Below are 26,250 nucleotides of genomic sequence, written 5' to 3' on the forward strand. Positions count from 1 at the left end.
AGAAGAGTGCACAGCAAAGTTAAGGTTAAGTTACTAAAATGCACCATAAGATAAGATGTCAGGCTGTTTTTTTGTAAAGGCAGAGAGACAAAAGTCATACATCAATTCAAGCATCAGCTTACTTACGTCTTTCACTCCCGTTTCAAATTTGTTAAACTATGTTGTCAGCTTCCTCACTAAATCTTGTCACTTTTACCAGTAGTGGTCCTTCAGGCTCTGGACTTCCATGGCATCAGGCTCTAAAGTAAATCAGTATTAGTCCCAGAGGTTTGGTTTCTGGAGGAGAAGGTCCCAACAACTTCACTTTATGGATAAGTGCCCACCACTACATGAAGCATGGTGCCTTTTCAAACGACTGCTACTGGTGTGGGACAAGAGAGTTTGGGAAAGCCTGGCATGGATCTCGGAGTGGACTACTTTTAATAAGAGAGACCAGAGTAAGGTTTTTTTACTCGTTCATTCAGTCTTTCTATTTAAATCTATTAAAGAAAAAGAAAAAAAAGAAGGAAAACAGACTTATTAAATACATCTACATCCTAAATTTTAAAACTGTGGTATAAACCTTCATAAGCTGATATTTTTATTACAATTTTTTTTTTTTTTAATTATAGCAGGTCTGTAGCTTCTTTTCTTTTAACTGGATGAACTGTTAATTATACTATATTTGGCACTGTAATTATTTTCATTTTAACAGTCATCTTTGCACCCAATCATGTTTACAAGATAAGAAGCTAGTGGCCTTAAATCTTCTCCTGATGTTCCAGCAAATCTCTTATTTTTAGAAGGATTTTCTCACCCGTTTGCATTAATGAAAAGCTACTTCAAGATTATGTTTGGACATTTTTTGGGTTTGTGATTAACATTGTACAAAACAGCAAGTGACTCTGCAGTTATTGATGCCGGCATACCTCCAGTTAGATGGTGATTGGTGGCACTCCTTCCTGCACCAAAATCACTTAAACAGGCATAACAAAAAAAAAAGATTTAATCAAGAAAGTAAAGAGACAACAGAAACATTCAAAGTCCACATTGAGGCACAATCAATGGCTTTAGTGACATCCCCCTGCCTTCTCCTTATTATCTATCTCAGCCGTGGTTTCCCTCCCACTCCTCCCTTGGTGACAGTTCAAAGTCTGGCAGCAACAGCCATCAGCCAGAAATGCACCTTACAATTTAAACCAGCCCACCAATCACAGGCCTCCGTGGCAGTAACAGTGGCTGGTAACATTTGCACAACAAAAGAGAGACTAGCTGATTCATCAACCCCCCACCTCCTCTCCCCTTTCCCTTGCACTGTAACTCCTCCTCTCCAGCCTTTGTGCTCAAGACCCAAAATCCCCTTCCACCCCTGTGACCCTCCTCCCCTCTGCACTAATCTCCTTGTGCCCATTGGATTGACTGCTTCAGTCCTACCTCTCACTACACTGAGATCCCCTCCCTTCACCCTGCACCCCACAGGACACATCACAGTTTGGCCTTATTTGCAGCACCTCCTCCTCCTCCTCTGCCTCTGCCGTGCATGGATGAAGCATGGAGAATATATCAAACAGGGGCACATGGTTTAATTTTGGCAGAAGCCAAAGCAAACAATACCATGAGGAGAATCCTGGACACAGGAAATGGGCTCTGGAGCAGGTGTTGATGTGTCAAGATTGGAATGAAATTGGCAGATAAAATTATCATTTATTCTTCTGTTGTGTTGGGTTTTTTTTTTCTCTTTCCTTTCTACAACAGTGTGCTGGAATCAAAGGCAGTTCAGGCTCGGTCTCCATTCCCTCCTGTTTAGTGCTTGAATACTCTAATGTCCTGGTCACATTACAGCTAAAAGGGCCCTCTTTATTGGTACTTAAAGACCCTCCCTCTCTCTCTCTCTCTCTCTCTCTCTCTCTCTCTCTCTCTCTCTCTCACACACACACACACACACACACACACACACACACACACACACACTACATATAAGGCTCCCATGGGGTTTGAGGGCCACCAGTATAGGGTTTAGCCTTTGGTTAGCTTTGTATTTCACATTTGGTGTTTCTATAGCAACTGTGGACAAGTGGACCCCCCTCTCCATTTTGATCACCATTAACATACCCTGCCCCTGTCTTGTGTTTAGTGGGGTGTCCAACAGATGAGACTGTGCTTAGCTGGGGTTTAATGGGTAATGAAAGCTGAGGGATTAGGATCAGGATTTGAGACTGAGCTTTTAACAATCATTTTAATTATTTGAAACTTTTAAAGATGGAAACAAAGTAAAAAAAAAACAAAAAAAACTAAACCTTTGCAACAGGTGTAATGGTGTAAAAACAATATAGGTCTTGCTTTTTTCAAAATCAGGGAAATTCAAATGTTTTCATGACCTGAGGAGCAAATCTGACACACTAAAGTTCAGATAGGGATGTTTTATGCCTTTTGCAGGATGTATAAACCCTGGTGTGCGTTGTTGCGTGAGGATATCATGAGAACACAAACTCCTTCATTAATGAAGAATTTCATACCTAAAAACCAACAAACAGTTTTTAGGATTCTGTGTTGGATTAATCGGTCCCTTAGTGCATCAAGTCCTCTTAAAGATCCTCCTCATCAGTCTGAATAACGCACTGTCCCTGAAGGCCTTGGAGGTCCTGTCCCACAGGCTGTCCTCCTTCCACAGACCCCGACCCTTCCTCTCAGCCTTCACCTCTGCCCTGTGCAGCTGTTTGTGAAGACGCCAGTAGAGGCGAGAGTCGGGCAGGACTCCAGCGATGGGCGCCCTGCGAGCCAGGCCGAGCCTAAGGACCTCTTCGTTCATGCAGTAGCTCCTCCATGACCCCTGCTGGAGACGTGAGGGAAGACAGGGAAATAACTTTGTAGGGGACAAACTCTCATCGGGGATTCATTAAGGATTACATTAGTACCTTTCGTCAGAGTTATCAGATGCCTCACCCTGCTTCGAGACACCAAACATTGCAGTATGTCGTCCTCTCGGCTGATGAGTTTTAGCCCCACTGTTTGGGCAGGAGCCAGGTTCTTCTGCAGCCACACCCTTCCCTCTGGTGTCAGCTCCACTCCTGCCAGATGAACCAGCAATGGAGATGGGGACACACCTGAAGAGGACAAAGAAAGAGCATGTATTATAAATGTTACAGTAAATCAGCTTTTGTATGGTGAAAGTGTACTTATGCACCCTCTTTAGAATACTAATTATTGATATGGTATTATAGTTTTTGGTTTTTTTTTTTAATAGCAGTGTCAATATGGTATCATAGTTTTTGCTAACAAAACCAGAATGCTTCTTTTTTTATTTAACATATAAACCACAGTTGTCAGATGTTAAATTATGTGTAGACACAAGCAACTGTGCAAGAAGAAGTTGTAGTTGCTGCAGGTGGAAACTACAGATAAATCTGAGGAGTCGTCAGTTGTTTAGTGGGAGAGAAAAGAAGAAAAAACAAAGTTCTCATCCACAAATCAGTTTTCAGGTTTTGGGTCGTTTTCTCTACTCTTTGGTTTTTTTCTGAGATGTTGGATCATTTGAACATCTTTTTTAAATGAAAGCATACGTGGAGCTGATAACAACTCTGACATCTGAAATCTGACCTCGACTACACACTGATTTTTGTAAGACATCAGAAGATTAAAAAGGTTGGAAAGCACTGGTTTAGACTTTAATAATGTGTTGTATTTAAAAAGCTTGTTATATTATCTATTGTGGCTTAAAAGTAAAACTGTCAAATACATGTGGTGAATTGAAAGTACAATATTTAGCATTGAAATGTAGTGGAGTGAAAGTAAGTAGTATCAAAATGAAATACTCAAGTAAAGTAAAAGTATATCAGAATTGCACTCAAGTAGTATAGTGCTTGAGTAAATGCCATTTTATACTTTCCACCACGACAGCTTCCACTTAATGACAGCTGTCTTATGCTCAGTCACTGAGGTTTCAGTGTTTGCTATCCCACTTTGATGATGGCTGGTCGGGAATAAAATGGTAAGTAGCAAATTGCGACCAAGAACATTTATGAAACATCAGTTAATTGTCACTATCCCAAATAATTGATCTAATCAGCTTTTAAACATGGGAGTAAAATGGAGCAAAGGTTATATCTGGAACACACGCTGGTGTCTTCATGCAAGTCCTTCGCACTAAAGCTGCTGAAGAGGCACTTCATATGAAACATAAGCCTCCTGACTTAATTGCTCAGGGAATGCCATGGTGATATATAGCAGCTAACAGGCTTACCTATCACTCTCACTCATCACAAGATGATCACATTTAACAAGTTAAAAAGGTGGACCTGGTTTAAAAAATGACTGTTGAAGAGAAGCATTTAGGGATTTGAAGTGCACAGAGAGAAACTGGCCACCAATCACTGCTTCCAAACTGTGTACGTCCCGTGTGTGCTGGTGCACGTGCTTTCATGATTTCCATCAAAGGATACTTCACACACCCTTGTGCTTTGAAAGTAATGGGGAGAGAAGTGGCAGATGAATTGGGACATGCTCCACTTCGAGTCCTTTCTCTGTGATGGAATGAACTTTCCCACGAAGGCTGACGTTCCTCTCGATAAAACGAGCAGGGATGTCACACGCAGCTTGAAATTTTGTGATCTGTAAAAGGAGACAACTGAGGGGTAAAGTTTAAGGAATAATTTGGGTAAAAAAAATTTTTTTTTTTTTTTTTGGAAGCAATTCATTAAAAATGCATATGTCTAAAATGAGATTCATACATTTTCTACACCTGAAACAAAGTAAAGACTTTAAAATTGTATTCTCTGAATAGGTAGCAGTTATGTGAATTTGTAATCTGTAATTTCGTGTGTGTGTGTGTTTTACCAGTTTGATACTCCTTGCGATTATAATTACTCCAGCAACAGCCAGTCCGGTGCTGATGTTCTGTGAGAGAGGAGAGAGCAGTGGAGGGTTTACAGCTGACAAGATGACAGTGACACCATCAACCCCGCTGAACATGTGCGGGACGCGGGGAAGACCGACAGACATTGAATGCGAGGGGGGGGGGGGACATCAAAAACTGATATCTGGCCAGTGCGGTCATTTATAAAAAAGGTGTGTAAGGGAATGTGGTCACGGGCGCGAGGATAAGACACCAGATGTCCTCGTTTACTCCAGAATAAACCGGCACTAACTGAAAGACTAGAGGTTATATGCAGGTTGCTCACAAGCGATGAAGTGACCATATTGTAGCCTGCGCGTCAGACGAAGGAGAACCCCTACCCGCACGAGTGTTAAATTATCATCCGCGAGCTGAGATATTACGGACACGATGTTATCAGCCGACCGGTTTCCTTGATCTCTTTGTTGTCTGAGCCTCTCTCCCTGCTCGGTTTCTGTTTCTGTTTCCCCGCAAGACTCCGGCATGTTGTTGACATTTCCTCCGCCGCCTCCGATGCTCCGCCTGTTTTGGGAGGGACGAACAAGAGTTAAAGGTTTGTGCGGAGTCTCCGCCCTCTGGTCCGGTTCGGATATGACAGGGAAGACATCAAAGTTGATATATGTGCGTTGTAAAAAAAAAAAAAAAAAAAAAAAAAAAAAAAAAAAAAAGGCCAAATAAATAAACAAATAGCGGAGTGCAATTTACATTATTTTTTTTATTTTTTTTTTTGCAATGCAATGCAATTATTAAAGCAATTAAATGCCCAAAAAGCTAATTCAAGCACTGTGAAATAGTGGAGGACAGAAGTTGCCCATGCACGTTGCAGTTGACATTATTAATCGGTGACGTACCCATCTTTGTCTGCACAGTTTGACCTATATATATATATAAATATATATATATCTGCAGTGTGATTCAATGTAAGTCGGACAAAGGAAAAACATTATATATATATATATATATATTTATGAAAATATACAGTCCGTGCACGAGGTACACGTCAGTCAGATATCTGTGAGCTCGCGCGGCGAAACCTGTCCAGGTGCAGACATCAAAGCGAAGACAAGTGACCGCGGCGTGACAGATGCGCCGGAGCTTTCATCTTGTAAACTGTGAAGTCATGGAGCTACTCGAAGCCGGATGACGCCCCTCTCCTCCTCCCTCCTCCTCCCCAATCACAAACGAACCGGCCAATAAGGAGCGGAAGAGGCAGACTCGTCCTCACCCGGCCGCCATTAAAGAATCCAATCCATGAACTGAAATAATGGAAATCTGCAGGAGCCATGGATCCGGCTCAGGAGAGTAGCCGATGAGCGGTCTTCGCCCCGTCCGGCATTTTTTTTTTTTTTTTTAATATATATATATATATATATATATCTTCGTCCGTTTTGAAGAGCGGGGTTTTCACCATGACGGAGCACCGGGGCGGGGTTTAAAGTGGGAAAAAAAAAGAAAAAGAAAGGGAGGACGGTGTGGCGCTTGATTGTTTTATTTATAGCTGAGAGCGGAGCTAGCCCCCGCTGGAGCTTGTGCGCTATGTTAGCTTGTGCGCTAGCAGGCTAGGCGAGACCAAGGGGGAGGGGAGAGCTAGCTGCAGCTAGCCGCTGTTAGCAATTAGCACAGCAGGCATTTAAGCTGCTTTTTTTTTTGTTGTTGTTGTTTGTTGTTTGTTGTTTTTTTTTTTTTTTTTTTGCGGGGGTGTGATGGAAGTTTTCTTTTCTTTTTTTTTAGTTTTCCAGCTCGTATTTTCAACGCGTGTTTAACTTTTTCCGTGTCGCCCGGACTCTTTTTTTTTGTGTGTGTGTTTCACGTTGACTTGTTTTATACGAAGGTAAAATGTAGCAGCGGCCAAAAAAACAACAACAACAACAACAACAAAAAGCGTGTGTGTGCGTGTGTGTGTGTGTGTGCGGGGCTTCACCACCAGACAAACAAAAAAAAAACATTTCCCCAAAACAAGATTGATGAATCGGGAGAGAAGAAGGAGGAGAAGAAGAAGAAGAAGAAGCTTTTCGGTCTAACGTTAGCTTCCCGAGGCTAGCGGCGGCTACTTAGCGCCGGTGGAGAAGTTGTTTGGTTATCGGCTAACTGGACGGTTGATTGAGACGATGGACTTCAACGTTACAACCCCGCTGTGAAGAAAGAAAGAAAAAACAAAACCAGGATGAGTGCGAGCTTTGTACCAAACGGGGCCAGCCTGGAGGACTGCCACTCCAACCTCTTCTGCCTGGTAAGACGGCTGCGTTTTAGCTCCCCGACGCTCAAAGAGGCCAAAGAAAGCCATTTTGGCTAATAAAGGCAACAAGCTTTTTTTTTTTTTTTTTTTTTTTTTTTTTGTGTAACGTCAGTTTGCGAGGACCTGGCGGTGAAAAGGCGTCGGGGCCTGCAACTTTGCAAATCGTAATCCAGCCCCAACTTTTCCGGCCGCATCGTGGTGTATTTTAAAAGAGTGGGATTGTGTGTTTACACCGCTGCGGCTTTACGAGACGTAGTCGAAGTAGCGTTGACGCTTTACTTGCATGATGGTGTCAGGTCAACAGGCAATGCTTTTAATTATTATTATTATTATTTATTTTTTTTAAATACCCTGTTTAGCTCACCTTTTCAATAATCACCCCCCCCCCCCCCCAATTTAAGTCGCGCTGTAATATTAAATGATGCACACAGTGGATGTTTAGTCAAACAAGCTTCTTTTTACACATTAGACCAGCTCACCTGGTTTCACGCGTGTCACAACTTCTGAACTCTCACTTTGTGTTTTCAGGTGCGATTGTTGTGGCACGTGAACATTTTAAAAGCTACGCTTTTAAACAGCAAAGCCTCAATTTTCAGCTTTGCTGTTGAAAGTGATTTTTTTTTTTTTTTTTTTTATGAGTGACAGGATAGGCAGTTTTCACCTGGTCACTGCTGTGGGTGGGGTAGGGGTGGGGTTGGGGTGGGGCCGGGGTGGGGGCAAACAAACACTTAATGCAGTCAACAAAACTCTTGACATATTGCTTTTCTTCTTCTCTTAAGGCTGATTTGACTGGAATAAAATGGCGACGTTTTGTGTGGCAAGGACCCACCTCTTCGCCCATCCTTTTCCCAGTGACCGAGGAGGACCCCATCTTGTGTAGTTTCAGCCGCTGCCTGGCGGCAGATGTGCTGAGTGTGTGGAGAAGGCACCCCACCCCGGGTCGAAGGGAGCTCTGGCTTTTCTGGTGGGGGGATGACCCCAGTTTCGCAGAACTCATCCACAATGAGCTGTCGAGTAAGTGCATACAACATCTTCATGCTGTCTGCAGGATTTCCGATCCTCACAATGTCAGAATGTATTACATGGTACATTTCAGTCACAGATGTAAATATTTGGACATTTAACCCAAAATCACATGTATATATGTATATTCTCATACAATCTAAGCAGGTTGTTAATTTCTGTGACATTAACACAACAACAAAATTCAAGAATGTAATGATCAACAGAGGAGAGCAGGCTGAATAGTTCCATTTATAGAAAGTGGCTTCACGTTTAAACATGTCTGGTGTTTGACAATGAAACCAGTCATTTGCAACTTCTGATAATGTTTTGAAACTTATGTACCTTTTTAAAAAGTAATTAAAGCATTTTGGAATCCAGTGGCTCTCAGCCACAGATGCGCAGACTCTTACGGTTGCATTATAGCAAGCCGTTGTGCATCAGAGTCACCGGACAAAGTCCTGATTTTTTTTGAAGGTTTGATCCTGCTTCGTTCATATTCGTGTCTTTCAAAAAAAGCTGCTTCTCTCACTGGGTATTCTGTCTACTGTTTCAAGGACGGTCCAGTGTTACATGCAGAAAACTCAAGAGTGGTGCTTACAGAGACAGAGTTAGCAACATCTTTACAAGTTTCAGAGTTGAAATCGTTCATTTGTAGTTGGAAGACGGTATATCTCCTCAAAAAAAAACATTGAAGCCCAAAAGAAATACGTTGTGAGTAAACTTCACCTGCAGAATACATGTAGTATTTGTGTTCGATGTCATTGCGCAATAAGCTAAATGTTAAATGGGTCACTTCAGGTATTAGTGTGGTGCTTTGCAAACCAAACTAAATCTCCATTTGTGTGTCACACTGATCTAGCACAGCAGAGCTTAGATTCAACAAGAGGCAGTCAGAGGTTGAATGTGTCTGCCTTGTTCCAGGTGAGGAGGACGGCGAGTGGGAGAGCGGCCTGTCCTACGAGTGTCGGACGCTCCTGTTCAAAGCCATTCACAACCTGCTGGAGCGCTGTCTCATGAACCGCGGCTTCGTTCGCATCGGCAAGTGGTTTGTTAAGCCATACCAAAAGGAGGAGAAGACCATCAACAAAAGGTATGCCCCGCCCCCTGATAGCTGGGGATGACCCCATACCAGAAGTCTGGTAGTCTTAACCAGTACCGCTGGATTGGTGAAGGTTCTCGGTACCAAAATAACACATCGAATGACAGCTTTTCAAAATGAACTCTTTTCTATAATGCGTACCTCAAACAACAGCAATACACACACACACGCACATACAATATATTTTTGACAGACTAAACCGTAACGAAGTTCGCCTACTAATGTTACGAGCAGCAACCAGCTCAAATTGTTAGTCTAAACAAGCTAACGTTAGCCTTTGTAATGGTTGTTTGTGGAGCGTTGCTGCAGCAGATGCCGCTGTTGCAGGTCACAAACCGTAGTAACATTTTGGGATATAAACAATGTGACGTGTTAATAAAAAGTTCAAACAAGTGACACTTGAGTACTTAAGGTTTAGGAGAAACAAGTGCCATCACGTTTTCAGAATTTTGGCATAGACTCGGTGCTGACGTATCGCTTGTCTTCACCTACTGAAGAGCAGTAAGCGAAGTTATGTGACGTGCTATAAATTCTTAAGTTAAAGCAGGCGCTCCACTACGAGGAGCCGGGGGTGCATTCAGTTTGGATCGGCATGATTTCCTTGTATCTCCGAATGTTGTGTCGGTACAACAACACATTAACGCGTTGCTCCTTTTAACCGACATAATCTTCCCAATCACTGACGGACTTTAACTGATTCCACGTTTGTGAGTGTTGAGCTGCTGTTAATGAAACTCGACACCTCAACACCAATGGAATCATTCGGTAAGAAGGAAAAGTGAAATTGGCTCAGAAGTTAGAAAATCTGGTCCAGAAATCAGACTACAGGTCAGCTGAATTAATGATGGAGAGATCGCTGTCAATCAAGGAAGCAGCGACGGTCCTTCAGACGCTCGTCATCACACTCCAGCTCGCACGTACACAACGCGTGATGAGTCGTACTGGTGCCGTATTGACTGTTGGAGCATTGGTCGAGATTTCTAGCATGTGGGAGTCGGCATAATCGTTTTTTGGCCTTTCACATCCTTTAATGATTAAAATTCCCATTTGGGACTCCACTCCAAGCACAACTTTCATAATAATGAGGACTTCTTTCCCCACTGCAGCGCACACATGCATAACACGGTCATCTGTTTTAGAACCAGCTCTCTTGTATTTAAAACTGCTGCCATCAAACCCGTCACGTTTCACATCCAGCTCTGTAAAAAAAAAATGCTGCTCGCTGCTGTATCGTTCCAACTATCTTGTTATGAGCGTGTGTCTGTTTCTAGGGATGAAACTACGTTCTCCTTTTAATGAAAATAGCTTGAACAAATACACTCAAGGCTTTCTTTGAGCATTGTAACCATGACACTAGACTGTTGGGTGTAATACCGCATCTGCTGCTCTGATTTAACCCCTATTAAGCTTTTGTGCTCGTCTACGCTGTGGTCCGTTGTTGGCTAACTCGTACCGATGTAGCGTTTACCACGTGATCCCTGTTCCTTTGAATCACCAACATCTCCGAGTTATCAGCAAGTGCCGATCCCTGGAATTCGATGTGATTAAGTATGACACGGTTATTACAGTTCTCTAAATATATCATTGCCGTGACGCGTTTTCACCTGGTTCGACCCCGTGACCTGCGAGTAGTCATTCACCTTGTTGCATAATTCCTTTATAACTTTAGAAGGTAACCGAGACGCAGTGATATACAAACCTGCACTTTTTATTTTAGCTGCAAGGCAAAACTGCTCGTTGGCGTTTGTTGTAGAAACTTGAGGTGAACCAGCGGGAGGATAGAAATATCTATGCTTCAGATTGGGGCTCAGCGCTGCTGTATTTCCGTGCTTCCTGTATGATGGTGACACAGATTTAGTGTCTGCTCTTGAATGAGGGGCCCGGGGAACCCGAGAGTTCCCTGACAAGCTAATTTGAGCCTGAGCTTTCTGTCTGTGTTCATCCATGATGGCTTGCGTTTGATGCACGGCCCTTTTGGCTCCCTTCCCGCTGGCAACTTTGTCAGTGGTTTCAGAGAATTTTAGCAGCTATATAAAAGCTGTTGCTTACAAGGGGAGATGATTTATTGCTCGCCGGTGTTTAGCTTCTGTTTTTTCAATAAATAGGTCTACAAGTGTGTGTTGAGGCAGCAGAGCAGCACCTCTAACAGAAGAGTCTGGCAGTCTTGCTGTCGCCTGCCCTCTCCGGCTGGTAAACACAGCAGTCTTTGGAAAATGCTGAGTGTGCAGTGTGGTTTTACAGCAACCATGTCAACAAGTACTATTTTAGTGCGTTTAGCCGCTTGGCCTTGCAGACACAGTTAGAAAATAAAGATGATATTGTTTCAACATTTCAGGGCTGCAATGGTTTCCCATGTTTTTGCCTGTGTTTTGTCAGAAGGTTTGAATAAAAATTCAAGCTATGGTGAAGCAGAGTGTTTATTACATGCACCATGTGATTGGAGGTATTAGCAGGCCCTGCTGCCTCTGTGGAAGCAAACGTTGTCAGCTGAAAGCATGACATGGATTAAAGAGCCTCGATAAATATGCAAGGAATTGCCCGGTTCACATTATCTTCACCCTAACTGGTCCCGTCTTTTCCTTAACAATGAGTGATGGAGAGCACACGGATGCGCACACGGATGCGCTCACGGGTTTACGTTATCTTTTGGGTTTCTTTAAGTTACTGAAGCGCTTTTGCTCGCAGACGTATCTCTCTAAACATTCCTCTACCTCTCTTTGTCTTTGACTCACCTTGCAGCGAGCACCTCTCTTGCGCGTTCACTTTCTTCGTGCACGGCGACAGCAACGTGTGCACAAGTGTGGAGATCGCACAGCATCAGCCTCTTCAGCGACTGAGCGAGGAGCACCTCAGCCTCGCGCAGCAGAGCTCCAGCCCCTTGCAAGGTAGGATTGCAATGACTTAAATGGAACTGGTCCAGCTCTTTGAACATTGTTTTGAGTGGATTTATTTGTGGAGTTAGCCTTTCTAAGGACTAACCCTTCTGCCCTACAGTCATCCTGAGCCCATATGGCTTGAATGGCACCCTCACCGGACAGGCGTTTAAGATGTCAGACCACCCGACTCAGAAGCTCATAGAAGAGTGGCGGCAGTTTTATCCCATCAGCCCCAATCCCAAGGAGGTCCAGGAAGATAAGATGGAAGATACAGACTGGGAGGACGATTCCCTGGCAGCTGTGGAGGTCCTTGTCGGTAAGGTTACAAAATATGTGAAAAATGTGTTGACAAGTGACTGACTGCAAGCAATGTGGTTGTCATTAAACTTGAAATGTTCGGTGATATTTATATTTTTCTTGGAAAACTACTGCTAGAGCTTTGTCCTTTAATGTCAAATTGTGAATGGGAGTTCAGTGCGTGGCTACAACGGCAACCAAGAGGTTAAAAAAAAATCTTAATTGTGGGTTTGTGAAAATTATAGAATAAAACACGAAATATTTTACAATAGTGATAATCACAAAACTATGTTTTATGCCCAGAGAACAAAATATATTATCTAGAAACATCAAACAACTCAGAGAAAACCATGTGTGCAACATTCATTTGGCCTTAAAGGATGACTTCCAGAGATCGATCGATCATATCAAAACCCCTTCCTTTAGTAATTAATAGGTTTGTTCATGCACGGGCAGTTTTTGAACTAAATAAATGCGTTTGTTTCCAGCGGGAGTGAGGATGGTCTACCCTTCCTGCCTGGTGCTTCTCCCCCTGTCGGACCTCCCTGCTGTGGTCCCTCAGGGCTCAGCCAACACCTCAGGAAGCCTGTGTGGTGCTCAGCAGGGCCAGGCTGCTCACAGAGACCCCGCCATGTCGTCTGTCACGCTGACTCCTCCGACGTCACCAGAGGAGGCTCAGACTGGTGAGACTCTGAGCAGCGCACACACACACAGAAGTCAACACACTTATGAGTCTTTATTTCTCTGAAATTGTGCATAAATAATTGTTGTTTTTTTGTTTTGTTTTTTTTCATTCTAATCCTACCTTCCCTCAGATTATCAACCTGCCCAGAGGTGGCTCAAGTTGTCCTCTGCATCCGATGGCTACAGCTCGAACAACACTCTTCATGGGGGTAAAATCCCTCGCAGGCTGGCCAGCCAGATGGTGGAGTCTGTGTGGCAGGAGTACAACATAAACCGTACAGGGAACAAGTAAGCTTGCCGTCTTCTCTTCCTCAAAATTTGCATTTCCTGTTAAAGTCATACCTCCATACTGACAGATTAAATTCCTGTCTGTCTTTTATTTTATTTTTTTTTACAAGGAGGAAGTTTACTACCTTGACAAATGGGACCTGTGAGGAGGAGTCTGACAAAACTGGACTCTGGGATTTTATGGAGCCAACTCACAGGCCTCATTGCAATTGCTCAAGGTATGTTAAGTGGAACTCATTTAGCATCGTTGTTGTTTTTTTTTTGTTTTTTTTTGTTTTTTAGCTAAAAGAAAGTATTTTGAAATCAATGATTGTTTTGTCCTCAGGCATAAGAATCAGAAGCAGCGATCCAGCAGCACCTCAGGACACCCGCCTTCATCGTGCCAGCCTGCCCAGCCGGCCCCCAAGCACAAGCTGGGCGAGAAGCTGGAGAAGGGGGAGAAGCAGCAGAAGAGGCCGCAGATGCCTTTTCACCACCGCAACTCTGTGAGCGAGGACCAGTCCCTGGAGCCGCAAACCCAGAGGCTTTGCCTACGATCGCAGGATGAGGGCTCGTATCCCAGCCTGCACCATGTGGACACGGTGCCATCCAAAGCGCCCACGCTGCACGCGCACGGCCCTCCCGCCGACCTCGTCGGCTCCCCGCCTCCCCCTCCTCTCAGCCCGCATCCGTGCGATCACGTCGAAAGCGACATGACTCCGGGTGGCATGAAGAGCTCGTCCACGCCCATCCACCAACCCTTCTACCCGCCGTCAGTGGAGCCCTGTCTGATGCCACAAAAGGGCTCGTCGGAGGAGCCTCAGCTGGAGAACATGGCTATGCCTTTGCCCTTCCCCCCAACCTACAATGAAACCTTGGAGCCCAACGTCTTTGTGGGTTCAGCCGTCAGCCCGAGTGAACACTCCACCCACAACCCCTGGAAGTATTTCAACCTGCCCAGGAAGAAGGCCTCCAACTTCCTGACACCCCAGCTACCTGTGGATAAAATACGAGATGATTCTGGGGGAGGAGGAGGAACAGAAAATGTAGTCTCTGTCACAGAGTAAGTATTTCATTTCTCATCTTCTGCTCCATTAAAACAAATGTTGGCGGTTCTTCAAAAAGAAGGCCCGTATAGCTCTTAAAACTTTCCCTCCTCTCAGGTTGATGTCGGGCTCCTCGCAGCCTCTGAAGGTGTCCCAAGAGCTGGTCAGGACTTACGCCCAACGGAGAAACAGCCATCTGACCTCCACCACAGGAGACGGAGAACACGGTGAGGAGCCGGACCCTTACGCCTTTGTAGAGGGAGACGAGGAGTTCAGCTTTACTGAGAAGAAGGACAAGCCTGGAGCTGAGAAGGATGGCAACAAGAAACACAAGGTGGGTTATATAATAAGTACATGTGGGAGCATTTGTGTGCTTGTGTGAAAAGATTTAGATATATTTCTAAGGAGTAGTCATTTTTAAATCTCAGATAACCCTTCAATCCTTCTCCTTTGTTTGTTTTTTTCCTTTATTTCCTTTTGCTGCATAGTAGTAGCTGCATTATGAAGTGTGCACACCAATCAAAGTATGTTTTGTTTTTTTAGACAACATGTAACATTTGAAAAGTTAGGCGTCTTTAGTTGAAGGAAGATGGAAGGAAAATATCTTTGTATTTCCCCAACTATTCAGTTCCTGGAAAAAGTTGTATGGTTTTGGGTAGAACTGTTAACTGTTCTATCACACTTGTTTTGAAAGACTTCCAAACAATTTGCAGCCTTGCTTATTTTTTTATATGTTGCTTGGAGAGATAACGTCACAATGTTGCACAGATCATTACATTCAAGTCAGTGATATCAGCAAATTCACTTTTGTTTTGGGAAATCACAGTCAATCAATTAAAGGCACCTGCGGAGTGTTCTTGTAAACCAACAATGTGATTTCATTGAATGCAGAGGCCTCGCCTAGTAAGCAGAATCTGGGGTTAGTGAGGAACGTTAAACTAGACTATGAAGGCGGTTCACCTTTACTGGGATACATCGACATGGGAACTTATGCTGCAGACCTAACCATCTCTGGATCAGGTCCTGTTCAACATAACAGATCAAAATGTATAGCCTCCTGACCAACCCGTTTTTTTTGCTTGGAAAAATGGCATCGCTAATTGTAAAAGATCCCGTGGAGCTTGATGCTGCGACAGTGAGAGGCTCCTTTGGCCAGCTGCGCTTCCTGCATTTTGCTGCGGCAGCTGTTCTGCTTTTAACCTGGATTATGTGTTTAACTTCACCGTATCTGTCTCGTATCATAGTTTGCTCGCAGCTCCATTTGGAAACGTTGGGTTGATTTATCGAGTTGTTGACCACCTCATGTGACCGCTTAGCTTGATTAAATTTGTTTGGCTTAGTTAAACTAGATAATGCAAATATATCCTGCATATGTTGAACCGAAATCTTGTAACAGGACTCTGGTGTATCTTCGTGCATTTTGTAGCCAACTCATGAAAACGGTCGTCCATCGGTGAAAACGGTCGTCCATCCGCGGTTTAAAAAGAACTCGACAGTTTATCTTTAACGTGTTTGTTTCAGGAATACGTTTGATAATCAGAGCCCATAATCAAGTACAAACGGTAGCAGTTTCCCTTGTATAGCTACTGGGTGTAAAATGAATACATGGTGAGTTCATTATTTCCTGTGCTCATTTTCTTGTTTTGACCCAGGGGGATGATGGAAGTGGAGCTTCTGCAGACGGTAAGAACGCCTCCCTTTTGTCCATTTGGCCCCTTGTTGTGACATTTAATGACGTAATATATTTGGGTTTGCGTGTGTAATTCTTGGTCGTTCCTCCACTTTGTTCTGCGGTGCAGATGGTCAGGGTCCATCAGGCAGTAAACCTTCAGCCTCCACCAGCCTCATCCACGAAAACGACTTGGCTGTGTCCTACAGTGACCTGGATAAAATCTTCAACTCGGATGAGGATGAACTCGCTGTAAGTGCTTAAGTGCGATGAACGACATTATTAATCCACAAGTTTCACTTCTATGTTCTTATTCAGGAAGTGCTGCTGCAGATGACCTGCAACACCTGTTAACACATTGAAATGGAAGATGTCCTGAGTATACTGTTGTTGTTTTTTTTTGTCCCGTCACCCAGCCTGGATCTAAAAGAGCTGGAGCTGGTGCAGAAGACAAGTTTGGCTGTAAAGACAACAAACCAGCCACGTTGGATCCCCTGTCTTGCATAAGTAAGGAGACTAAGCATCAGTTACTTATTGAGCATCATACGTTTTCAGTTTAACACGCATATTGGTTCGAGAGGTAATGATTTGACATCGCTCTAGGCTCTGCAGACCTGCACCAGATGTTTCCCACCCCGCCCTCCCTGGAGCAGCAGGGTTACTCTCCCATGAACTCGGGGAGCAAGGACAGCCTGGAAACGGGGGCGGGCCTCACCCTGTTAGACGGCAGTCAGCTTAACAGCCACTTCAAGATGGAGGTGGAGGAGGGTTTCTGCAGCCCCAAACCATCTGAAATAAAGGTACAACCGCCACACGAGTAGGCAGGGAGAGGACACTTCAGCTCCATCTGTGTTTGTCACTGGGTGGAGTTGTCTTTATCAGTAAGTGACGTGTGTGTGTGTGTGTGTGTGTGTGTGTGTGTGTGTGTGTGTGCGTGCCCGCGCTTGCAGGATTTCTCCTTCGTGTACAAGCCGGAGGCGTGTCAGTCGGTCCTCGGCTGCTCTATGTACGCCCCCCTGAAGATGCTGCCCAGCCAGTGTCTGCTGCCTATCAAACTGCCAGAAGACTGTGTGTACACGCCGAGCTGGACTCTGGGCAAAATGGAACTGATACCTCCGGTGTCGAGCGTCAATCTCCTCACCAAAGACAGGTGAATATATTCAGAGCTCGGTGTCTGTGTTCGTCACAGTTTATTTCAGTTGAGCTCCAGTGAGTCCAGTAACATTGTTTGTAAAGATTTAGATTCTCGTTACAACGTTTAGAAGAACGACTGCAGAAGTCACGGTGCTCGTTGTTGTTTCATTCATTGTCCAACCATCGTTTCTGTGAAGAATACGGTCCAGCCACACCATGATACCCCACACTGATTTGTTCTTTCGTTGTTTACCTTTCTGTCCCAGTAACGTCCCCAGTGTGGAGCCAGACTACAGCCAGAGCTACACCCCTCAGACCCACACCCCCTTCATGTCCAGCAGTGCTCCTCCCAGCAACAGCGGCACTGGCATCCTGCCTTCGCCAGCTACGCCACGCTTCTCCGTGCCCACGCCTCGCACGCCGCGCACTCCCCGGACCCCCCGCGGCCCATCCAGCGTCCAGGGCTCCCTCAAGTACGACAATTCTGATCTTTACTCTCCTGCCTCCACGCCCTCCACCTGCCGGCCGCTCAGCTCCGTAGAGCCGGCCACCGTACCCTCCATCCCCGAGGCACACAGCCTCTACGTCACCCTCATATTGTCTGAGTCGGTCATGAACCTCTTCAAGGACTGCAACTTCGACAGCTGCTGCGTGTGCGTCTGCAACATGAACATCCGAGGGGCGGATGTCGGCGTGTACCTCAAGGACAACGGCGAGGCCCAGTACCCCTGCACCTGCGGCTTCAGCGCCGTCGCCAATCGGCGCTTCGGCCAGTCGGCCGGGCTCTTTCTGGAGGATGAACTGGATGTGGTGGTACGGGGCTCGGACGCCAGTCGAGACACAGAGCGATGTTTTGAAGAGCTGCGAGCTTCCACGACACACAAGGCCGGCAGCCTGAAGGAGAAACCTCCAGATGAGCTCATACTGCTGCTGCAGGACCAGTGCACCAACCCGTTTGCCCCGATGGCAGGTGTGGAGTACGCCAAGCCGAGCTCGGCCCCCTGTTCCTTCCTGAGGATCGAAGAGAGAGACTGTTATAATGACTGCTACATGGCTCTGGAGCATGGCAGGCAGTTCATGGACAATATGTCAGGAGGCAAAGTAGATGAAACACTAGTGAAAAGCACCTGTCTTCATCAGTGGCCAAAATGCAAATGTACGTATTTATCGTAATATTACTTCTTCATACTACGAGATTATGTTTCTGTCTTCATTGCAAACATCCAACACCGTAAACTTAAGACTTCTTTCTCTTGGTTTGTCCTCTTGTAGCAGCAGACATGAGCAAGCTGTTCTCTCAGGACGTCCTGCGGGTGCTGTTGTCCCTCCAGCCTGTGCTGCAGGACACCATCCAGAAGAAGAGGAGTGTGCGCTCCTGGGGCATTCAGGGACCACTCACTTGGCAACAGTTCCACAAAATGGCTGGGAGGGGATCATACGGTAGGCGGAGAGGGTTTTCGAGAGATTGGTTTTGGTGGTTGATCACTTTCTTATTGCAAAAGACAATGACTCTTCTGTCCTCTCTTCACCACAGGTACAGATGAGTCTCCCGAGCCTCTGCCCATCCCGACCTTTTTGGTCGGGTACGAGTATGATTTCGTGGTACTGTCTCCTTTTGGGTTGCCCTACTGGGAGAAGCTTCTCTTGGATCCTTTTGGTTCCCAGAGAGATGTGGGATATGTCGTCATCTGCCCAGAAAATGAGGCTCTGCTGCGTGGGACTAGAACCTTCTTCAAAGATCTGAGCGCTATGTATGAGGTATGAACCTGGCACTTAATACAGCTCATCCTTCATCTACTGACAGGCTCACTGAAGCCGTTTCATGCTCTAAAGAAATGATTCACACTGTTTCATTATCACTTTCGCTCCCTTGTTTTTTGTTTTTTTCAACAGGCATGCCAGCTGGGGCAACACAGGCCCATCTGCAAGAGTCACCCAGAGGGTGTATTGAAGGTCGGCACCACAGAAGGCAGGAGCACGACAGAGCAGCCCCTCAGTGACTGGTTCCTAAAGATGGCTGCCAGAGAGGGAAACAATGAAGCCTTTAACAAGCTCAAACTCTTTGCTCAAGTGTGCCGCTATGATCTCGGTAACACGTTTGCTTGTATTGCCAAAAGCTAGTAGGATCGTGTGGTTTCTAGAAATGATGATTAATAATTGCGTCTTTACCTGGTGACTCTTTTCAGCTCCGTACCTGTCAGAGCAGTCTTTGGATAGCTCTCTGTTATCCCAGCGCAGCCCTACCCCGCCCGCCTCCCCCCAGACCTCCAGCACTTCCAGCACCTCCTCAGGACTCCAGGGCACCAACACTACCAGCTCCAGCACCAGCTCTGCCCAGCCCCCCCAGGTCAACAGCACCCCTCCCTCCTCCTCCTCCTCCTCCTCAGGCCCCCAGAGTATCGGGGGATTGGCCTCAGGCAAGCCAAGCTCCTACTCGCCATTTGGAACGACAGGCTTGCAAGGCAGCACGTCTCAGAACGGGCCCCAGTCAAACCCACAGGGTGCGGGGGGGCTGGCAGAGAACGGACCCTCTGCCAACCAGCCTCAAGTGCCCACTGAGGCACCAGAGAGGTAGGTTACCAGCAAGATCTCTCTTTCCCCCCCCCCCCCCCCCCTCCCCCCCCCAATACGTTTCAGCACTCCTGACAAACACGGTTAGTTCTTGTGCCTCAGTTGTTCCCACTGACAGACACCGCCAGGACGACAAATCATTTTAGTAGTAATTATATAATCAAACCGGGCCCATCCACAGTTGGCATGTATGTACTGCCAAACCACCGGTGACATCCAAAACACTGTTTTGGATTATTGAAAACTGAGAGACACTGTGGGGACAGCTGCTGGGCAGAGAGAGCTGCATGTTCAGGTTTCTTTATATTGTAGCGGTGCTGTGAGACTCAGCAGACACACAGGAGAGAAAAGCAGCAGATGATGACAATGAAACACTTTTCTAAAACTGAGGAAAGATTTATTTTATCAAGTTGGAATGTGTCTGTTGAACCGTAGTTTCATTTCTGTTCAGAACAATTGACGACTGTTGGAACTCAAACAGATTGAACACTGGAGAATTTTCTTTGCCAGCCTCGCATGAAGGTTTATGTTGGTTTGATAGTTATTCAGTGACCCAAAGTGCCTCTTAAAAATAGAATTTTTTTTTTTTTCCTATATGTATTCATGGCATCATTGCGAATGCTGCACAAGCAACTGGGAACATTTACCTTCAGTTGCTTAAAAATGTGGCGAAGTCGTGTGTTCAAAACAAAACATACCTTTTTAATTACACATTCACCAGCACTACCTGTTGATTCTTTAATCTCTGTCATATTATTTGGACGTTCCTCCGGATTGTTAGTTTGCAGGCGAAACAACACACACACACACACACACAAAAAGTGTTTTATGAAGACGCTGAGTAATGATCTCACTTTTCTGAACAGCACAATGGAGAGAGACAAAGTGGGTAAGCCAACGGACGGAGAGTCCCACGCTATTTCTTACCCGCCCGCCATAGTGGTGTACATCGTGGACCCGTTCAGCTACGAAGATGCAGACAGAGAGGTCCACTCCAGCACCTACACATTGGGCCTGCTGCGCTGCTACATCGAGATGCTCCACCTGCTGCCTGCTCGCATCAGAAACGCCGTCTCAGTACAGGTACTTAAAGGTTTCCTCGTCGTTATTTTATAATCATCTGCAAAGGTTGAGAATTCAAATTTGGGATCAGGTGTAGAGAAAAATACACACTGCAATACAAGGGGATGACTTGATGTTTATTGTGGAAGGGAAACTCCTCCGCGGAAGTTTTCCGTCTCTGAATCTGAGTGTTAGTTTAGAGCACGTCACCAGGGGGCATAAAGGGAGGTGAGAAGAAGCAGGGGAATCATTAGCACACACTAATAGAGGTGGTAATTGCCACGCCTGTGACACAAGATTGCATCAACATGCTAGAGGGAAGTTTCAAACACAAAGAGGCTTGAGTGTGCTAATGATGTCAGCGTTATTCTTAATTGCAGCAGTGGCAGAATATCGCTGAAAAACATGCTTCTTTCTCAGATATGCTGTCATGAAAGGACAAATTCGCCACTTTTTATGTCGCTGTCCCCTCGGTATTGATGGTAAATGTCAGTGTGTGTGCTGTCTTGACTGAGACAGCTGAGCACTTCCTGAGTTTTCCTGCTCACGGAGCCGTGCCAGCGGTACCTCCGTGTACCGGGATGCGTTGTGCAAATACTGAAGAATATTTTGGTGCCAATTCTAAAAATGTAGAATTGCAACAAAATAAATGTTATAGTTTTGTAAGTCGGCATAACTGTAACAGTTTGCCTCGTATTACTGTGGTTTGTGCACCTGATCTTTGTAACCACACCACAGAGGTCGCGGCCCTGTTTGGAACCAACTCCTTCACAGCGGCGCCACTTTCGCTCATGCTTGTTGTTGCTGTGTGTGCATTCGTCATGCCAATAAATTGTGATAATCCCATTATCATGACACGAACTTCATTAACATATTAAAGAAATTCTGAAGTCATCGACTTCCCAAACTCAAACCGATGACGAACACAAAGAACCAACCGTGCGCAGTGGCTTTTAATTCACCCTCACCGTGTTGGTGTTGTTTTTCCCTGTCAGATTGTTCCCTGCCAGTATCTGCTGCAGCCGGTGCACAGCGGGGAGCGCCACGTCTACAGCCAGCACCTCAAGTCGCTGGCTTTCTCCGTGTTCACGCAGTGTCGTCGGCCGCTGCCCAACTCCACCAACTTCAAGGCTCTGACGGGCTTCGGCCCCGGTCTGGCCATCGACATGGCTCTCAAGAACCCGGAGGTAACCGCCTTTCCTGTTGCGTATTTGAAAGCGCTTTGACCTCTGGTAAACGCAGCCGGCCAGAACAGTCCGACGTTGCGTTGTTGCCCTTTTGAACTAACGATTGCTCTCCTGCGTGCAGAGGCCCGAGTGTCTGCGTCTTTATACGCCGCCTTTCATTTTGGCGCCGGTCAAAGACAAGCAAACGGAGCTCGGGGAGACGTTCGGTGAGGCGTCGCAGAAGTACAACGTGCTGTTTGTCGGCTACTGCTTGTCCCATGACCAGCGCTGGCTGCTGGCCTCCTGCACCGACCAACACGGAGAGCTGCTGGAGACCTGCATCATTAGTGTTGACGTACCCAACAGGTCCGTGCCCGAGCAAATCTGCATCAGTACCACAGAGTCACCAGTTTAGTTATTGACCAAAGTATGTGTTGTTATCACAGGGCGCGCAGGAAAAAGGGCTCGGCCAGACGAGTGGGTTTGCAGAAGTTGTGGGAGTGGTGTCTCGGCCTGGTGCAGGTGACCTCACTGCCATGGAGGGTCGTCATTGGTCGGCTCGGCAGGATGGGCCACGGCGAGCTGAGAGGTACACACACACACACACACACACACACACACAGAGTTTGCAGAGAACTACATGCACCAAAATGCACCAAAACACACACTAATGTGCTCTTGTGTTGTCCTTGTTCCAGACTGGAGTATTCTGCTGAGCAGAAGGAACTTACAGTCCCTCAGTAAGCGCCTGAAGGAGACATGTAGGATGTGTGGCATCTCTGCTGCGGACACTCCCAGCATCCTTAGCGCCTGTCTGGTTGCCATGGAGCCCCAGGGTTCCTTTGTCATCATGCCAGGTAAAAGAAAATTAGTTACTTCAAAAAGTTACAAAACAAAACCTAAAAAAGTGATAGTTTTACTTCAAATGCTGTAAATGTAACGGTGGTCCGTGTCTGCAGACTCGGTGTCGACAGGTTCGGTGTTCGGTCGCAGCACCACACTCAACATGCAAACATCGCAGCTGAGCACCCCTCAGGACACATCCTGCACGCACATCCTGGTGTTCCCTACCTCAGCCATGGTGCAGGTCAACATCAACACTTCGGAGCCCATCGACATCAACTTCAACCCCATAAATCCCGGTACGTCTGGGAGCTGCTGAATTATCTGAAATAGCTTTCTGCTAAATGCTCGCTTGTGGATCCCTGTCTCACTTGGTTTTCTTCTGTCCGCAGACGGATCCGATGGAATGGGCCTCTTTGACTTGTTTGACAACGACATGGTGGATCCAGACCTCATCAACATCCTGCCCAACTCTCCCACAACCTCCCCCGTTCACTCGCCCGGCTCCCACTACCACCAGGGGGGAGATGGAAGCAAGGTCAGCCCCCTTTTTTCTTTTTTTTCTTTTTTTTTTAATAACTTCATAATAAAACAAAAGTCTGTGTCATTATTCACCTGCTACGACGGTTTAACTATTGACACAGTTCATCAAATCAACACATCAACAAGTCATTTAAATATTCAATTTGTGTTTGTTTTTAACCTCAAAATACGAAGCGAGAGGCTGGAAATGACTTTTTTGGTTCCAGTCAGAATAACGCACTGGTACAAGAATTGGAAGAATTCAAGTCAGTTCAGTCTAATATGGCACCAAAGCAGGTTGTGAAAGAAGAAATGGACCTTGTGTGTGTGTGTGGAAGGAGAGACGTGCAGTGATGCTGTTGTTGTTCTGCAGGGCCAGAGTGCCGATCGGATGGAGTCCCACGAGGAGGCTCTGAACATCCTGCAGCAGCCGATGGCTTTGGGTTACTTTGTCTCTACTGCAAAGGCCGGTCCGCTGCCCGACTGGTTCTGGTCTGCCTGCCCTCAAGCCCAGAACCAGTGCCCCCTCTTCCTCAAGGTAACGATTACTGTCTGCACGACAAGCGATCCTTTTTATCCATCTGGGTATTTTTTTAAGGTCACAAAATGTGGTGAATAATCCCAGATTTACTTTTCTGCAGCTTGTTTTTGCATAACTCCATCTTCATGATATTGCTGAACATCACTTGATGTTTTGCGTCATCAGAGGTGAAAAGGGCTTGAATCTTTACACCCGGGGAGGCAGCTAAACCCTGCACAGTTCACACCTTTTTAGCTGGATGATGAATCGACGACCCAAATATTTGCAGCTTAATTGTCCGTCGATCCACTGAGCTGTCGTTTATCAGGCCGACCGATTTTGACCCGGATGTCCGTCTTTCTTCTCCCAGGCCTCTCTGCACCTGCACGTGTCTTCTGTCCAATCAGACGAGCTTCTGCACAGTAAACACTCCCACCCCCTCGACTCCAACCACACCTCTGATGTGCTCAGGTATGACCCATAACCGAACCGTCTGTTAACATGAGGGGGGACGTTTGATTTCGGCGCGTCTTAATAACATTTCTCTATCTGCCTTGTTCGTGACAGATTTGTTCTCGAGCAATACAACGCCCTCTCCTGGCTGACCTGCGACCCTGCGACTCAGGACCGCCGCTCCTGTCTGCCTGTTCACTTCGTGGTGCTCACACAGATGTACAACTTTATCAAGAACATGCTCTGAACTGTTAACGGGATCAAACTGCTGAGATGAATTGTGGATACCTGACACTCAAAAGGACCTCACACTCCATCAGGGCAAATGTTGAGGAAAGCACCCTCCTCCCTGCTCTTCCTCCTCCTCCTCCTCCTCTTCCTCCCTGGTGTATCACAGAACTCTGACTGGAAGTTTCCAATCAATCAATCAGATGCCAAGAATCCATTTTAGCATTTTGGATGATCAAGGGACATTTCATAAAGGAGAATAAATTGTCTTTTTAATGACTGTAGATTGCAATCTATGAAATTTTATCTTAATGAAATGCCTGCATATATTATTTATTGTAAGTTTTTAAATGTGGAATTTTTAATGCTTAATATCTTTTATATATTAAAAATCCTAGAGGGTGTGTACATCTCACTGTAAAGGAATTGGTTTAAAAGTGTAATTTTCTCAATTACAACACGGAAAAACCTGTTCAAGTGAATTTGCTGTAGATTGCTTTTAGAATATTATTTTTTTCAAAGGGTACAAACCTTTCTATTGCCACGCTGTAAAAAAATGAAGTAAAAGCTGGCCTGGGCATTTGTGTCCCACCCAACGAGTGGATGAGACTTACCTCTCTGTCTGCTTTGGCTCCAGAGTCTCTCGCACAGTAACTCAATGAGCTCTGAAGAGGAAATAAAAGGTACATTGTCAGATTATATATTTTATATAACAGATTTAGGTAATCGTGTGTGTATATGTGTACATATAATTGTGTGCCGCTACTGATGGTGCAGCTTCTGTTTTAGGAATAAAGTGCGTCTACCTTATCGCCTTTGTTCTCGTTGACCTTTTTTTTTTTTTTTTTTGTCCAGGTATGAGCTCTGGAGGTTTAGTGTTTCACTGCCATGAAGAAATGGATTTTAAGAAACTGGTCCAAGTCATCACAGGACAGGATGAGCTATCCAAGAGCATGTCATCCTGCACTTCACTCACAACAGAGGAACTGTATACAGTATGAACTGATCTTTATCTTTGGTCATATCTATTTCACAATAAGAAATCAACATACTCTAGTTTTATAGTAAAAGGACAGTACATGCACTGTCAGAGCTCCACTGCCAATCACACTTCACAAATAAAATAGATACTTTATTAATCCCACAAAGGGACATTTTTTTCGCTACAGCAGCATTATAGGTACAGGAAGCAATGAAACAACAGTAAAAAAAATATGAAATATAAAAATGCACAGTATATACAATAAAATAAAATAGAATAATTAAATTAAAACGAACTAAACAATAGTGCAAGGATTTAAACAAACAAGAAAACACAACCAACGGTGTTATTGTTGTGTGATGGATTTTGCCAGAGGTGAGTTATTGTACAGTCTTATTGCAGTGGGCAGGAATGATCTCCTGTATCTGTCCTTGTGACAGCGGAGCTGGAGGAATCTTTTGGAGAAAGTGCTCCGCTGTCCCTGCAGCAGGTGGTGGAGAGGGGTGGTCAGGATTATCCAACATGGATAATAGTTTATTCAGCGTCCTCCTCTCCAACACCTTTTCCAGACTGCCCAGATTGCAGCCGATGATGGAGCCGGCCTTCTTAACCAGTTTTTTAAGTCTGTTGGTGTCTCCGGCTCCAATGCTGCTCCCCCAGCAGACCCCAGCGAAGTCTGGCCACAATACATCTGATGAATTCATTTGGATAAAGTATTTT

General features: G+C 45.5%; 2 protein-coding genes across 2 annotated transcripts; one reads left to right on the forward strand and one right to left on the reverse strand.

The window, feature by feature from the left end:
* Nucleotides 1-967: 967 nt before the first annotated feature.
* On the reverse strand, nucleotides 968-6,207 carry c18h3orf33 (c18h3orf33 homolog (H. sapiens)). The gene is made up of 6 exons (XM_069148287.1): nucleotides 6,096-6,207; nucleotides 5,212-5,392; nucleotides 4,813-4,872; nucleotides 4,428-4,587; nucleotides 2,923-3,083; nucleotides 968-2,812 (listed from the first exon to the last, which is right to left on the reverse strand). The coding sequence occupies exons 1-6, from the start codon at nucleotides 6,104-6,106 to the stop codon at nucleotides 2,555-2,557; spliced, it is 831 nt and encodes a 276-aa protein (XP_069004388.1). The 5' UTR covers nucleotides 6,107-6,207; the 3' UTR covers nucleotides 968-2,554.
* Nucleotides 6,208-6,560: 353 nt separating this feature from the next.
* LOC138197446 (mediator of RNA polymerase II transcription subunit 13-like) lies at nucleotides 6,561-25,359 on the forward strand. Its single transcript, XM_069148286.1, has 30 exons — nucleotides 6,561-7,100; nucleotides 7,886-8,120; nucleotides 9,033-9,201; nucleotides 11,950-12,095; nucleotides 12,205-12,402; nucleotides 12,872-13,066; nucleotides 13,199-13,355; nucleotides 13,466-13,573; nucleotides 13,681-14,397; nucleotides 14,498-14,714; nucleotides 16,033-16,063; nucleotides 16,180-16,301; nucleotides 16,466-16,556; nucleotides 16,653-16,849; nucleotides 17,000-17,199; nucleotides 17,450-18,339; nucleotides 18,456-18,623; nucleotides 18,718-18,941; nucleotides 19,077-19,272; nucleotides 19,370-19,754; nucleotides 20,621-20,837; nucleotides 21,812-22,003; nucleotides 22,125-22,348; nucleotides 22,429-22,571; nucleotides 22,681-22,839; nucleotides 22,942-23,124; nucleotides 23,218-23,363; nucleotides 23,721-23,885; nucleotides 24,238-24,338; nucleotides 24,435-25,359. The coding sequence occupies exons 1-30, from the start codon at nucleotides 7,035-7,037 to the stop codon at nucleotides 24,565-24,567; spliced, it is 6,375 nt and encodes a 2,124-aa protein (XP_069004387.1). The 5' UTR covers nucleotides 6,561-7,034; the 3' UTR covers nucleotides 24,568-25,359.
* Nucleotides 25,360-26,250: the final 891 nt, after the last annotated feature.

The sequence above is a fragment of the Embiotoca jacksoni genome, unplaced genomic scaffold, assembly GCF_022577435.1.
Source record: "Embiotoca jacksoni isolate LCO1_2020_lvr unplaced genomic scaffold, fEmbJac1.0.p SCAF_14, whole genome shotgun sequence".
Taxonomy (NCBI): Eukaryota; Metazoa; Chordata; class Actinopteri; family Embiotocidae; genus Embiotoca; species Embiotoca jacksoni.

What these genes read in the sequence shown, in the direction of transcription:
- c18h3orf33 (XM_069148287.1), bottom strand. An exon ending in TCGCAAGGAGTATCAAACTG is followed by an intron (nt 4,588 to 4,812) that starts GTAAAACACACA and finishes CTCCTTTTACAG; the next exon opens with ATCACAAAATTTCAAGCTGC. An exon ending in GTTTGGTGTCTCGAAGCAGG is followed by an intron (nt 2,813 to 2,922) that starts GTGAGGCATCTG and finishes TCACGTCTCCAG; the next exon opens with CAGGGGTCATGGAGGAGCTA.
- LOC138197446 (XM_069148286.1), top strand. Translation starts at nt 7,035, where the DNA reads ATGAGTGCGAGCTTTGTACCAAACGGGGCCAGCCTGGAGGACTGCCAC. An exon ending in TTCCTTTGTCATCATGCCAG is followed by an intron (nt 22,840 to 22,941) that starts GTAAAAGAAAAT and finishes CCGTGTCTGCAG; the next exon opens with ACTCGGTGTCGACAGGTTCG. An exon ending in AGGGGGGAGATGGAAGCAAG is followed by an intron (nt 23,364 to 23,720) that starts GTCAGCCCCCTT and finishes GTTGTTCTGCAG; the next exon opens with GGCCAGAGTGCCGATCGGAT.